The sequence below is a fragment of the Micropterus salmoides genome, unplaced genomic scaffold, assembly GCF_014851395.1.
Source record: "Micropterus salmoides isolate LMB-PRFRI ecotype aquatic unplaced genomic scaffold, ASM1485139v1 Ms_hic_scaffold_13, whole genome shotgun sequence".
Classification (NCBI taxonomy): domain Eukaryota; kingdom Metazoa; phylum Chordata; class Actinopteri; order Centrarchiformes; family Centrarchidae; genus Micropterus; species Micropterus salmoides.
The window spans coordinates 16668895-16683759 of record NW_024040374.1 but is presented as its reverse complement, the minus strand read 5'-3'; the positions used below and the strand labels follow the sequence as shown (position 1 = coordinate 16683759).

General features: G+C 42.0%; 2 protein-coding genes across 2 annotated transcripts; one reads left to right on the top strand and one right to left on the bottom strand.

The window, feature by feature from the left end:
- Positions 1–452: 452 nt before the first annotated feature.
- On the bottom strand, positions 453–6686 carry tmem47 (transmembrane protein 47). The gene is made up of 3 exons (XM_038715829.1): positions 6218–6686; positions 1820–1960; positions 453–1537 (listed from the first exon to the last, which is right to left on the bottom strand). The coding sequence occupies exons 1-3, from the start codon at positions 6441–6443 to the stop codon at positions 1359–1361; spliced, it is 546 nt and encodes a 181-aa protein (XP_038571757.1). The 5' UTR covers positions 6444–6686; the 3' UTR covers positions 453–1358.
- A 2568-nt stretch (positions 6687–9254) lies between these two features.
- prrg1 (proline rich Gla (G-carboxyglutamic acid) 1) lies at positions 9255–14813 on the top strand. Its single transcript, XM_038715827.1, has 4 exons — positions 9255–9357; positions 10240–10280; positions 11067–11227; positions 12193–14813. The coding sequence occupies exons 2-4, from the start codon at positions 10271–10273 to the stop codon at positions 12634–12636; spliced, it is 615 nt and encodes a 204-aa protein (XP_038571755.1). The 5' UTR covers positions 9255–9357; positions 10240–10270; the 3' UTR covers positions 12637–14813.
- Positions 14814–14865: the final 52 nt, after the last annotated feature.

Genomic DNA, 14865 nt, shown 5'->3' with positions numbered 1-14865 from the left:
AGAGGGAGTTGGAGAAGTTTCGGACCACCTTGAATGAGGTTTGAGAAGAGCGGTATTAGGAAAGCAGATCAGTGCAGGTCTCCTGCCCGCATAGGTCTTACCTCTCCTCACCACACTGTCCCCCTTCAGGTTTGAAACTTCTTTTCTTGATTGATCCATTGTCTTCATAATGCATGCATATCACTTTACACTCTGGCATCTCCTAAAGCACTTTATAATGGGCCTTAACTTGGATGTGAAAACTAAAAAGTATGCTGACCTGTTCAATAACTACAATGGTTTTCTGCTACAGCCTCTCTCCCTATCTGAAGACTGAGAGCATTCCCATTTCCTACAGGGTGAGACGAGCAACAGGCATCACATGGGGTGTGAGGGGTGTAAACACATGCTGGGTGGTATGATCAGGCAGACATGCTCACACACTCAGCAGACATGGTCATCTTCCTTCCCACTGGTCTTCTTGAAATGAATATTACTTTATTATGCTTACTGCACATACTTACATATAATACAACTTTTTATTTATCAAAAAGCAGGTATAACTTGGGTTATGCAGCCAAAGGTTTTACCACTGACACTTTCCTCTCACCAGTATGATATCATTTAGAAGGTGGCTGTGGAATGTTTTACAGTCATAGGAAGCCTCTGTTTATTATAAGTAGATCTGACCCTGTAAATAGACTCAAATAGGAGAGGAACACATAAAGCTAGTCCTTTTAAGCTTTATGACATACGTTTCCCATTTTTTCTGGCGGAAGGAGGCTAGGTCAAGTTCCAGATGTAATGTATCTCTGGGGAAATGTAGCATGTCGCATTTCCTTAGGTGTGCCCTGTCTTCCATCACTTTGTCATCCTCACTTCAATAGGATGTTTTCATCCCTGGATCCGTTCCTTCCCTGATTGGCCTGAGTTTGCATCATTCTTTGCCTTCTCTGCTCTGATTTAGTTAATTAGCCCACCAATTCGTCCTGGTATGGGGTCAATCCATCTGTTCCTTCCAGGTTTTCTGCCCAAATCTAAGACCTACTGGAGTTCCACATAAAGGGGACACAGACTTATCTGAGTGGTGGCGTTCTCTCCCAAATATAATTGGCTGCTTTTGGATTTCTTTTATACACAGCCTGGTTTGCGGCCAAAACTTCAAAGAGCATGGGGATTCGGTCCAATAAGTGAGGATAGTCTTTGATACAATAAGTATCAAATGAAAGAGCTTATTTTCCTGTCATTAAACTAACAATAAGCATTTGTTTTTCCTATTTTTCTGTGGTTGTGCACTGTGTAACAGACAGAAAGGTCCCATTACTGAGAGGACACTGGGTGGAACAGAGGTCTCAGTTTCTCTTCTTGTCTGAAATATTTTAGTAGTAGTCTTCATAATTCTTGGGGTTGAGGCAATAGAGGATGGCTCCGCCAAAAGAGAAGATGGTGGATCCCCAGGCCAGGCCGTAGCCCCAGTTAAACTCATGGTACACCCTCAGACTGACTGTCTCTATGAACTTGATGGGGAACAGGACCAAGCTGCATACCTGGAGCACCACTGCAAAGGAAAAGGGGAAAGGGAGTAAGATCAAAATAAGTGTGGTAAATGCATATAGAATTATAAAGATTAAAACAAAACTGGAAGGAGAGAGGTACAAGGCATTCTGACCACTAAAATCCTTTATTTAAACAGTGCCATGGCTCTTTCCCCTGACAGCCAGCCTACCATGGATATGGATGGACAATCATTGCTTTGTATTTTTGGACTATCCATCAGCTCTTCCTTGTTTTCTTTTTTAGTGTGCTGTTTTGCATCCAATAACAGAATCTTTTTACGTACCGGCAGAGAACAGCATGACAGCCACAGGCTTATAGCAGCGACTCCTGGAGCTGAAGCACAGGGAGATCAGCGCCACGAGGAAGGAGAGCAGGGTGAGGGCTGCCCCCCCTAACAGTAAGGCCAGTGTGGCAATCTGCCAGTCTGAGACAAACACACACGCACACACAGGGAAGTGGGGGAGGGGGGGTAGAGGCATGAAATCACACTGAGATGGCAAGTGACATAAGTAGCTAAAACAGGGTTACTCTGGAGGGCAGTGTCTGTGCTGCTGACAGGAGGGAGGAAAGCGGATAGGCAACACAATAGGTCACAGGCCATGTTGGTGAGCCACAGTAACACTGCCATGCTCCATCTCACACAGGAGAAAAATGATTCCCTGAGGTTTTTGGCGAATTAGTGTAAACAAACTTATTTTTGTGGTTCAGAGGCTGAGGCAACTCCTTGTGCATATTCGGGGGAGCTGGCAATAGCTCATAATGTTTTGATGTGAATCCCTAGGGATCCACGGCCAACGGCAAGAGGAAGAATGTGAACCATGCAGTGAATAACCCTCAAACCGAACACAGTGGTTTCTGGCTGACAAGAAACAAACAGATGCACACACACGCCTGGCTACGCACGGATGTCAGCAATTCAGTAATGAATCCCAGTGCAGCAGAAAAGTGATTCTGTGAGGTGACTCAGATAATGAGTATCCCTGCCTGATGGCTGATGCCAGCTCAGCAGCATTCTCAGCATTTCAGTCAGATTTACTCCAAAAACACTTAACTGGAAATAACTGTCGCCTTAATCTCGCTTGCCTATCCTTGTTGGAAGGCCAAAGTGAGAACAAAATAGTTTGTTCAGAAGAAATCACTACAGCAGAAAGGGCACGTTTGAGAAAAACGTTTTTTTAGAGACTTAATTAGCCATGGGATGTTAACTGAGGATGGATGAGAGACACATACTATGTTATTGTTTAGAGATTAAGGGTCTCTTTCGTAGCTTGAATGTGTACTTGCGGAAACAGGAGGTCTATATGTAAACAGGCAGAGGATATTATGATGAGGCATTTGATTACACTGGAGGAAATCATTTAAAGTACAGTGGGTGGGAAAAAAATAACATCAAAGCATAAAGGGATTGGGCCCAGCAAAAGTAATTCAGCATTACAGTGGTTGGAGACGTTCAAAATAAAAGACTTTAGAAGATGTTTTGTCTTTTTTTTTTTTTTACAAACTATACATGGTTTTGTCTATTATGGAACCCAGGAAAATAAAAAAAAGATTATACATTGCAATGAATTTCCTCTATTGAGGCAGAAAATCATTAAAACATTCACCAGAGGAGAGAAAGTGACGGAACATAAGCTGCTTAAAATACAGTTCCCACTCTTGTTGGAGGGAAACTTTATTCCAGGGGCCAAGCAGCTCAAATATAAACAAACATCAACTACTCTTGACCAAATATGGCTCAGGATTTAGAGTTTAAAAATGGGCCTTTGTCACCACAGGATGTTGGAAAGAGCCCACAAAAAGCAGAGCACCCGCTCCCTCCAGCTTGCAGGGCACAGGACCCCCTTAAAGCCTGGCCCCTTGACTTTCTCTTCCACTGCCTCGCTGGCTGTCTCTCAGCAAAGGGCCACAGTGACTTGACCTGTAGTTGGTGAGATATCTTCCCCAGGTCAGTTTGGTGCCTTCAGCCCAGCCAGTCTGCAACCGAGAGCCTTATCAGAGCGCCCATGAAACAGCAGGATGCAGAAAGTCATCTCATTTCAGATTTGGAACAGACACTGTACGCTGTGCAAGAAACACAGCCAGAGTTGGGAGTGCTTAAAGGCTTTGACGAGCAGGAAGTGCCAAACTATTAATCTCAGCCTTGCATGATGACAGATGGAAAAGGAGATACAGTACACAAGATCCAATCTGAGAATTAATTACGGTCCCACGTGTGCATGTCAGAGACTGCTGAAGTGCTGATCAAAAAAATCCTTCAGGGGGCCCAATTTTGTTTGTTTGTCTGAGACAATGGTGGAAGATCTGTGTCACAGAAGAGCCTTGAGTGTCTCTCTTACTGTCACACACACTAAGTCTCACTCTCAGTGAGGAGGAAGATATTTAAGAAGCAGGAAGATCTTCAGCCACAGGTCTCTGGTTCAAGCAATGAGTAAGATGCTGAGTGTTTACAAGTTCTCTGTATCCAACATTGTGCTGTGACCTTGTGCTTAAAAGAGAGGAGAATCACCCAAATGTGGGGTCGATAACATATTACATTATTAATAGGCTATGCTTAGCGATCACTGAGCCGGACTCGCTCACATGCTGGCTCCACATTCGTCCCTTCATCTCGCACCAACCTGGCACCCACAGATGCCGCTCTTGCACGACCGTTCCACATTCATAGCCCTTTGTCAAGCCTGTATCTTTTATACTTGACCTCTGACCCGATGCCTAAATGTACTTGTATGTGAGAGAGAGAAAAACTGAGTGGAAGTGATACCCTTTGTGTCTGTTTATTTTAAACACTTCATGAGCATGTAACAAGGCAATATCTCATGCCCCCTTTCTAATTCAAACTGCATATTATTGTGGTTTCCCAGACAAGCACACATGCAGGCCTCGCAGAACAAGCTCGAAACATCTGAGCGGCCAGCTAGTGTTTCAAACTAACAGGATTTATTTAATGCCCAGAGCATGACACTGAGGAAATATTGGGGGGCCGACAAGGGGGGTAGAAACTGATTACTGGGATTCAAATCAATAAGCCTTGCCAAGCACAAGCCTGAGGAAATGGGAAGTTTGCTGTGTGCATTTACTGTGGCATGCTGCTGCTGCTGCTGCTGCTGAGAGCTAAGAGCTGACACGGAGACTGCATGTCTTTATATGGCACCAAAGTGCACTTTGTCTGCGCTGACAGAGGAGGATCGGGGCCAGCGTGACCCTCAGTTACTCATCTCTCAGACAGAAAGAAAACATTTTGTCAGACTAACAAAAACACAATTCACCACTCAGCACACAGGGGGAGGTCAGAGGCAGCCAAAATTGAAATATACACTGTATATAGCAACACACACACATAAAAATGAAGCAAGCTGTAGTCGGTAGTGTATTGTGAGATAAACCTAGACATAAACCTGCATAATATTATATTTGCAGAAAAGAGCTTAACAACTGACAAGCAGGGACAACTTTTAGTGATTTTTAGCTACAGTGCGGGCACACACAAAAAAAAGCTCTGCGGTAAATGTTAGCTTTAGGAAGTGTTTAACTTTTAGTTTCTCTCGTCATTTTTTGAGGATTTAGTTTGTAGCATTTGTACTGGACTGGATTATAGGCCTACTGTAAAGTGTTTATGTTATTTTGTCCACCTTAAAATCCAGGGTAACCTCAAAGAGCAATGTGCCTCGTCTCAATAAAGGTAAAATGTGCCTCATGTCTAAATAACATTATAAGCATCACAAACTGAATTAGCCTACATTAGATATGTATATACCAGGTTTCATAGAACAAGGCTTAAATTAATGTGTCCCTGAAATGATGCTTGCTTCTTATTCATGCTGTTCATATAATGATAGTGGCATGTTCTCAATCATCTTCTTTTTTTTTTAAATCATTGAATGACCAGCTGTGATGGAAATATGAAATGCTTCCAGAATAAACCCTTGCAGGACTCCATAAAGAAGTTTCCTTAATAGAGAAAATCAGCATTTCTGGAGGGCTTTGCCTGTTTCCCTGGTTACTAATCTCCAGGCATCTGGATCTCTGGGGAGTTCTCTGCTCTGAGTTGCCCTAGCTCCTTGGCCGGTGAAGAAACCCACACAAAGGCTCATTTTGTGAGCAACAAAAGGCCAAATGAAACCCCAGCTGGACCGCTCCTGGCGAGGCAGAATTCCCACATCATTCAGTGGCGCACTTGGGCAAATGTTCCCGAAGAAAAGTTAACTAGACTACAAAATGTGTCTTGATCATCAGACTTTGCGACTCAAAGATAAACTTTTTCAAATAGGCTATAGTCGATTATTTCCCTCTTGGAAAGCAATGTGCAGCTCATTGTTCACTATCTTATTTCATGTAGAAAAGTTCTGCAGTTTAAATTAACCAGGCGATTGCTAATTATAGAAGTAATTAACATTTAGCACTCTCCTGGGTGATGTTTTCTAATTCTCAACCACAGAACAGATTGGTTCAGTGGTGCACTGGCTGCAGGGATCCTTTGTTATCCCTGGGCGCTGTGCATCTGACTTTCATTTGAATATGAATGTGGGTGTCTGTCTGCAGCCCCCAAATTCTGCCATTTCAATGGTGAAACATTGCTAAAACCACAAAACTCAACTGGTTTTAAAAGTTCCAAAACAACATGGTGGCGCATCACCCCATCAGCTTATAAATCAGTGTAGCTATGTAGGCGCGTCTGTCTCACCGGTGGCCAGCGTGCTGTTGCAGGACCACTCCACGGAGCTGACGGGCTTCCAGCAGGACACCCACATGGACAGGTAGAACTGGTCATCCGCCGTGACCCACGCCGGGCTCAACATGGCCCCGATATCCAGGAACAGGGCGAGAAAGACGCACACCAGTCCCACCAACTTCAGGGGCGTCAACGCCGACACACGGACCTCCTCTGTGCCGCTCACGGATGAAGCCATTATCTAGTATCTCATTAAAAACAAATAAAACAAGACAAAGACGAAGAACAAGTGTGTTTTCGTGGTGAGGACAGTGTTGTTCCTCAAATCCACAAAAATGAGTCAGGTTTAAGTTGTGCTTGTCCTCCCGTGCCCGTGCCCGTGCTGTGGGTAACAGGATGGGGAGCCGCCGCTCACTCCGCGTCCTGAGTCCTGAGGACGCTGTTGCCGCTGCTGTAGACCCAGCGCTCTGCGGACGGGACAGTGCTGCACATCACTGAAATAACACAGTGCTGCAACTGCTGGGTCCTAGTGCCTATATGTATTTACTTACACAGCTCTGTCTCCCTCTCCCGTCCTCATATTCACTGATAGGAGAAAAAAATAATAACAGTGTAAGCATTGAAGACAGAGGTCTGTGAGACCTGTGGCTTTTCATTGATGGTTAGTGGTGTATTTTAATTATGCTCCTTGACAACCAAACTAATTTAGGCCTACACAATGTAAGTGCTGTGGAATGGATAACAAAAATGCTTTACAAGTCAACTTCTTTGTATAGGGCTCCAATAAGCAGAAGAGCTGATTCAGCAAGTTTTAACAATTATATCTTTATTTTTTGCCTTTTCTCTTCTGAAAGAAGCCATATTCTTTAACTCATACAGTAGTTTAGTTCACAACAGCGACTGAAGTTAGCCAAGAAGGGAAAAACACTTCTTACAAAATTGTCAAAAGGCATTCTGGGAAATAAAGACTGAAGAGAAGTAGAGGCAGCTTGATGGAAAATGTGGGGAACTCAATAAATTACAAAACTACACAAAAGGTCGTTTTTTCTTTTATATTATCCAGTCACATCATCCACTGTGGATGCAAATGAGATCGCTCGTTGACCATAATCACTTGCACAGCCTGTACAAACCGTGCATGATGATTTATCAGCTTTGCATTGTGTTTTATTAAAACGTATTCTTAATTTCAAGGTTTAATGTACAGTATAAGTTACTGTCAGTGGATATTGTGGTGACTAAAACATAATGATGATGGTGCAAATGCAGTTTTAGAGGTTCTGCTGCTGTAATTTGGGGGGAAATGGAAAATGTATGTGGAATATGGAAAATGCAGCCACCAAATGTAGACATCCTGAGGAAACAATATTTAATTTATCATGTTTCCTCTTTTAACTCATTATATAAATATGCATGGTTACACATTTGTTTTAGTGGGTTCAACGTTTCACTCCTGTTCTCCTGCAACACACTTTAGCATACTTCTCCTTCACTCTTCAATCTCTTTAGGTAAAACTTTGTTTAACACCCCATTTTCTGTCCGTCTCTCTCTCTCTCTCTCTCTCTCTCTCTCACACACACACACACACACATTGTGCTGATGGAAGCTTACACTGACTGCTCATTTTTTTACTAATTGAACCTAGCTAATCCTTTGTCCTTAGGGGAGAATCTCAGAAATTAATTTCAGATTGATAAAAACACGCGCAACCCAACACAACTATATGTACACACACACACACACACACACACACACACACACACACGACACAAGTTATTTTTGAAGCAAATTAACTTACAGAAATGCGACATTAATATCTGTGTTATACTCCTTGTTAATTTACTGGCTGGTTGGTGAAACCACTGAATTAAAGAAAATAGTGGACGGCTAAATGTGTATTAGCACTTGGGCAGATTTATATTAGAATGGAAAAAAATCTCTGTTTCACCCTTTCACAGCAGGTTTGATTTGACTGTGTGTGTGTATCTTTGAGATACAGGAGTGTAGGTCAACTGTTCCTGGCGGCAAAGTCTTCCCAACATCATTACTGATGATTACAGATTGTAATCATTAGAGGCTCAGTGGGTACAAACAAGAACACACACAAACACACACACACACACACACACACACACACACACAGTCCTGGTCTAACAACAATTAATGTTGTAATGTTAATGTAACATTACTGCTGTGGAGTTGCTGTGCACATATTTGATTTAAATGTGTGAGGCACAAAATGTCACTGCTTAGATTTAAATCTTCAAATTGACAGACAGACAGAACATTAAAAAGTGAAAAGGTGTGAAAACAAATTGACTGTCTCTTCCTCTGCCATCAATAACTGGCCGACATAGCACTACAGCTGATTTGTTCATGTGAGCAAAATACAAAGTTAAAGCAGGTGAGGAGAAATCTTATTGAATCTAATACCATCTAATGTAGTCTAATCCAAAATATGTATATTTAGGATTAGGTTTATGTTACCAAGGAAATCAACTGTAGCTTAATGAAAATGAATATGACAAACATGAAATTTGTCTGTCACTGCACTGTATAATTCAGTGCGTTTAAAAAAAAAAAAAAAAAACTACCATAAAATTTAATAACAAGCAAAGAGAAGATTCGGGAACAGGAAAAACATTAATACAACGGAAATTGATTTAACTGATTTCCTGGATTTAAGTTTAAACCAGACAATAGAAATACAATTTGGTGGAAATATGCACATCAGTCAGAGACGTTGATGCAACTGTACACAGTTGAAATAAATGTCCAGTGAAGAGTAACTTCTGGTGGTTACAAACACTTGCAAAAATATGAACTCTTCCCATTTAATTTAAATGCTTAATCCGCATGCATTAACACCTTGTGTTAAAGTACGGTGCTCAGATTATTAGTAGCAATATTTGAATCCCATTATTCCTCAACTGGCATGTTGTAGAAGATTATTTTGTGCTATTTAACGTGATGATGTTAGCGGTAATGCGTGTTGAACTTTTGACTGTCCCTTTAACTCAGGGGAAGGGGCAATTTATGGGACCGCTGCACGCAAGCACCTATGAGCGCATGCGCAACGTGGATAGCAACACTTTGGAGCAGCAGGAGACGGAGAGGGATCGTTTTATGCGCTTTTTGGGGACGAAAAGAGGTGAGCTGATGTGATAAAGTTTATTTCTGTGCTAACAGACGGAAGCAAAAGACTGTAATATTTATCTGATGGCCTTTTATCGACCTCTGTGTGGGGATATCTGGCCTTTTCAATCATGTGTCGCTCGTTAAATCGCATCCGAGGCTGAAGGCGCACTGATCCTACAAATCGTCCCCGCTTGTCAGTACACGGGGCGCTAAGCAGCTCCAGACCACACAGACACATAACGCTACTCAGACGGACGAGAAAACACCGTTGGCATCCGTATTGAATCTGACGTTGTATCTATGAGTCGTTGTCTCTTCTGTTGTAATTTGTACAACAGGGCGGCGGCGCTTTGTTTGTTTCCGCTGCTGGTGATCTATTCTGGGTAGCAGGGAGCAGGATTCCCGTAACACATTCATGTGTGACACTGACCAGCAGCCGCCATTGGTCACTGTCACTTTGGTCAAGGATGTCTCATGTTCAGCACAACAACGCCCTTGAAACAATATTGTAATTCATTAATTCTCTCTATAATATAATACTGTTGTTTTATTTGTCCCAAAGCATGTAGTAAAACTTAGTCTACGTATAAATGACAAAGGGATGGGATGTTTTCATACGACTGTGTTTTCATTTAACTCAAATCAACTTTTTAAAAGGAATTTCCTTTTAAGTGAGAAATGTTATAAGGGACCTGGCTAATATAGCAGATATTCCTGCCATTACAGTTCTTGAAAATGTGCGATTAGGATATTGTTTCTGTGTGGGATTCAAATTATTCTGTAAATAAACAAAGGTGTAATTTTTGAGAGGGAGTCTTGGTTGATTATTGTCTGCCTCAAATCATGTATCAGCAAGTTCAGAGTTGTTCCTTAATGTGGGTTTGGTTTTCAACAGATAGATCACTCCAAACAGACTTGCAGGAATCATGGGGAGTGGTAAGTGTATAGACACAATGCCTATTCTTTTACCTCACACAAACCCTCCTCCAATTTCTTGTTTTTGTCTTTTCTGTGGTGTTGATTTTCAAAGTTTTTTGTCAAACACGAATCAGTCAGAATGTGGTTCTTCAGGGTTTCTATTCTTTTGTCTTTCCCATTTTTTCATAGCAAAACTTCCTGTTTTCCTGTTTCGTTTTTTGCTTGCCAAGTCTTGTGCAGATCATATCCCTGATTTTGTGAGTGACACGTACGCCACGCCATTACTTAATAATTCGGCAGCACATCAAGACATTCCCAGGGCATGCTGTGGCATCCTATGTGAAATTTTTGTTTGAGAGTTTATGTTCTTGTCCTGAACAGAGAGCCACTCTGTCTCTCTAAGTTCATTCCTCCAGTTTCTCTTATATAGCCCAGACATGGATGCCTAAATCAAAGGAGCTTTTGTTTTTATGCAGAAATGTTGGCACTAGGCACACTGGGCTTTACTCTGCTGCCTTTGTTTCAGTTCCCACCTCTCTCCCTCTCCTGCTTTTTTTCAGGATCTAGCCTCTCTTCCTCCGTCTGCCCCACTCATCTCTCTTTCAATACTTTTTTTGCTTAAATACTCCCACATGCTGTTCCGCTTACTGACTTTCCTCTTTTTCTCTCTCATTATCTTGTCTCTGTTTGTTATCTTGATTCATGCATTTTTTTTCCTATGACATCTCTCAGTTTTACATCCTTTCCCCCTGTCTGCCCTTTTTTGTCTCCCCCTCTACTCCTTCCCTATTGCCCGCCTCTCAGTGTTCCTGCCAGCGGATGCGGCCCACTCGGTGCTGCGCCGGCTGCGCAGGGCCAACTTCTTGTTGGAGGAGATGAAGCAGGGTAATATCCAGCGGGAGTGCCGCGAGGAGATCTGCACCTATGAGGAAGCCCGCGAGGCTTTTGAGAATGACGAGAAGACGGTGAGAGGATGAGAGACCCATTACATCAGACCTACAATTTTTTTCTTCTTTCTTCAAGGCTAAATACACAAAGGAATAGAAAAGTAGAACACATGAAAACACCTGCCACAGTTTGCGAATGGCTACATGAGGGCACCCACATACAAAAAAACACACTGATAGTTGGTGGTTTAAATTACTCACCAGTTGTAATGTCCATGCAAAGATATTAGCTCCAGCAGGGAGTCCTGTGCTCAGAGATTTCTCAGCCAGTGACTGCTGACTGTGACTGGTCAGACAAAATTTTATTACAGCTCATTAAACAAAAATGACAGGGAACAACACCATAAACAACAACACACAATTATCCATAGGGGAGTACATCTTTCTGCTGCTTAATTCTCGTAATTTTCTTATTCAGCCTATAGCTGGCTGGCTGGAAATCTCTCAACACAGGACACCCAGCTGGAGCTAAAGCCCACAAATCAATATTACTACTGCTGAGTATCTCATACCTGCTGCCCCATGTAAAAACATCCAACATATCCTTTTAAAGTGCTGTTTTGTAGGGTTCACGTGTCCAGTAGTGAAATCCTATGCCAAGAGTGGTAGCCTGTGGAATGTGGGTGTTTTTTCAGGAAGTGATGATTATCAGCAGGAAGAACAGCCGAGTGTATGCTAGAGAGGAAGGCGTATTTGTAAAACTATTGTCAGAGGCCAGAAAGCAAAGTCACTCAGATGGACGTGCACAATCATGTGGTTGCTTTCTGTTCGGGTGTTGTCTGCTGCCTTTGTGTTGCAGTTATCCGGATGAAAAGTATTCATAACAGTGGACATTGTACTTTGACCCTGTGTTTTGGAAACAATCGTGTGCCATTGTGTTTACACTGCAGACTGCATGAATGTAGCCGAGTCTAATCTTGGCAAAATATTTTTGATCTTGCATTAATTTTAAGAAGACGTGTCTGTCTTCTGATTGGCTGCAGAGACGGTTCTGGGAGGAATATGTGCGGGAGAGCAGTCCATCTGGAGGGCTGGAGACAGTGGTCGGTGGAGTCCACTCTCTCTACTTGATCGTCCCATTGCTGCTCGTTGTGCTCATCGTTGCCGCCGTTGCCATCACTGTGTGGCGCTGCCACTCCCGCAAGCGCTCACAGCGCAGCCCCAGCCTTGGGCACTCACATCACGACCACGTCCTGTCAGTGGTCTCTATGGACCATTGGGGGAGGGATTACCATGGTGACCAATCAGAACTCAGCATCCACAGCAGCCCAGCTTATCCAGGCTCAGAGCTGACATCAGGGAGAGGAAGCGCTGGAGACCCGCCACCATCTTATGACGAGGCTGTGGGCCATGCAGACGTCCAAATAGAGACGGAGCCACCGCCAAAATATGAGGATATAGTCAACACCAGCACTAACCTTCACTAAGGCCATCTAATTGTTTAGCAGCGCCACTATGTTGGTATCACCAGCCTTTCCCATTCAACACACTGAAACACTAACTGTCTGGTGGTGGTCAATGGACTAAAGCAATCTTTGCCGGAGCCAGCACTGTTGAAATATGCACTAACCTTTCATCATTGCGGTGAAGTGATAGCAGGAAGGAGCAAATGATACTGCACCAAAACCAACCAACACCTCTGCTGATTTTCCTCAAGTTGCATCTATGCTGTCACACAGTAGCAAACATTTAACTCAGCAAACATAAGAAATTAAGCATGTGGCGTAAAGAGGAAAAAAAGGATTCTGATTGCCATAATGAGAACTGTTCTAAAAGTTTATGGGTTGGACCGATGCTTTAATGAAGGTTAGTACCATTTTTTTTTTTTTATTAAGTGGCCAGAAGCAGAAATTGTGCTATTTTTAAGTTCTATACATTTAGAATTTTTGTATATTGCAAAAATGTTGATTTGCAAGATTCAGAAACAGCATTTAGACCACAAAATAATTTAATGGAAACCCAGACTAAGGAAAGTAGCATTAAGTGACTTTTGAACACCAGGGGCAGAAAGAATCAAAAACAAACTACAATCAAGTTTATAATTTCCTTTCACTAAGCTGTAAACATGTATCTACTCACACACCCAGCAGACACAGAGCAACAACATGTTTATCCCACTGAAGTTTCTTCCCACTGTTTGCAACCAGCTGACTTGAGTCCGATATTTAGTTGTTAGTGGTGTTGTTTGTTTGACTCCTGAGAGAAATATTTGGGTCTTTAGCTCGCTAAATACAAAAAGTTTGTCACCACTCATTTACTTCACCTCTTTACTGTTTCATGCTTGGCTTGTTAGCTGTAAATAATAAATAAAATGTAAATGGCTGCCCCCAGTTTTATATTGAGGGTTAAAAGTGGGGACCAAACCATTTAGTAAATGATCAGGCTACAGGACCGAACCAATTAGTCAACACTCTGCTGAGTTGCATGTTAATACTTTCAATATTTTTATTTAAATTTTTTAGTCTGTATCAAAAATATCACTTAATGCAGATTTAAATAGTCAAGTTGCCAAACAAATGCATCGGTCCAACTTCAGTATACACTTGCGATTATTTTGAATTTCAAATGTTCCCATTTGCGTGCGGAAATGTGTTTTGTGAATGTGTGTCACGTGCAAATATTTTAGTAATGCTTGCATCTTGGTCTGTACACCTGAGGTTGGATCTGGTTCTGCACCGTTGGTTGAGGGTCAGTGCTCACTGGGCCACTGACGGTTGCTCAGCGTCCGCTTTAACTGTGAAAATCTTTCCCTAACTTTTCTCTTAAAGCAAATGTAACCACGTTGGATATGACTACAGAGTCTTCTGCTATGCCACTTTCACTAAAAGCACACAATTCTTCTAATAGGTTTGCAGCTACACTATTAATGTAAGTTGTGGAGTGACTTGCACAGGAAAGTGGGACAGAAAGCATTAGAAACAGAACCTTTGAGAAAAGTTGTCAGAGGGGAAAGATTCTGTATTTAACGTCACTATGGAAGAGTTCATGTTAGCATGTGTGATGTACCTGTATATAAATATGTATAGTCTGTGTGTGTGAAAGTAAGTTACAGTTTGATTGTTTTTTACTGCACAGGATTGCGGTGAATGCATTGATACTAGTGTAACTATTATACTGTAGCTCGTGAATAAATGATGGCACTTTGTGTTTAAGCTCAAAATGAGCTTTTTGATGGAAACTAGGACAGTCGGGTGTGACACCTTCAGCGTCACTCTGAGCCATAACAATGTCACTGTAAATGAAAAATAGTGCTCATACTCTATATGCAATGTTGCTGCATACTCTAAAAACCAAATATATCTAATGTTCATGGATACTGATAAATGTTACACTTCCTGTCTACACCTCACAAACTTCAAGCACTGATTATTATTCTGACCTGTGAACCTCAGCACTTGCTATGACCAAGAGGAGTTGTGCTGGTGGGAGTAGCCATTGTGGTTAGGTCAGTTGTAATGTTACTTGCAGAGCCCTTTTTTTTTTTTTTTTTAACACAATGCCTTATTAAACAAAGTGTTATATAACATTAAATGCAAGGGAACTTGTTATAAATCCTTTATGTGCAAAAGCTTGAATTAATTTGTAATAAAACATTTAAAATGTGCAACGAATTTCCTTAATTTCACTCTCTCGTGAACGTGATCGCTAAAATAAAG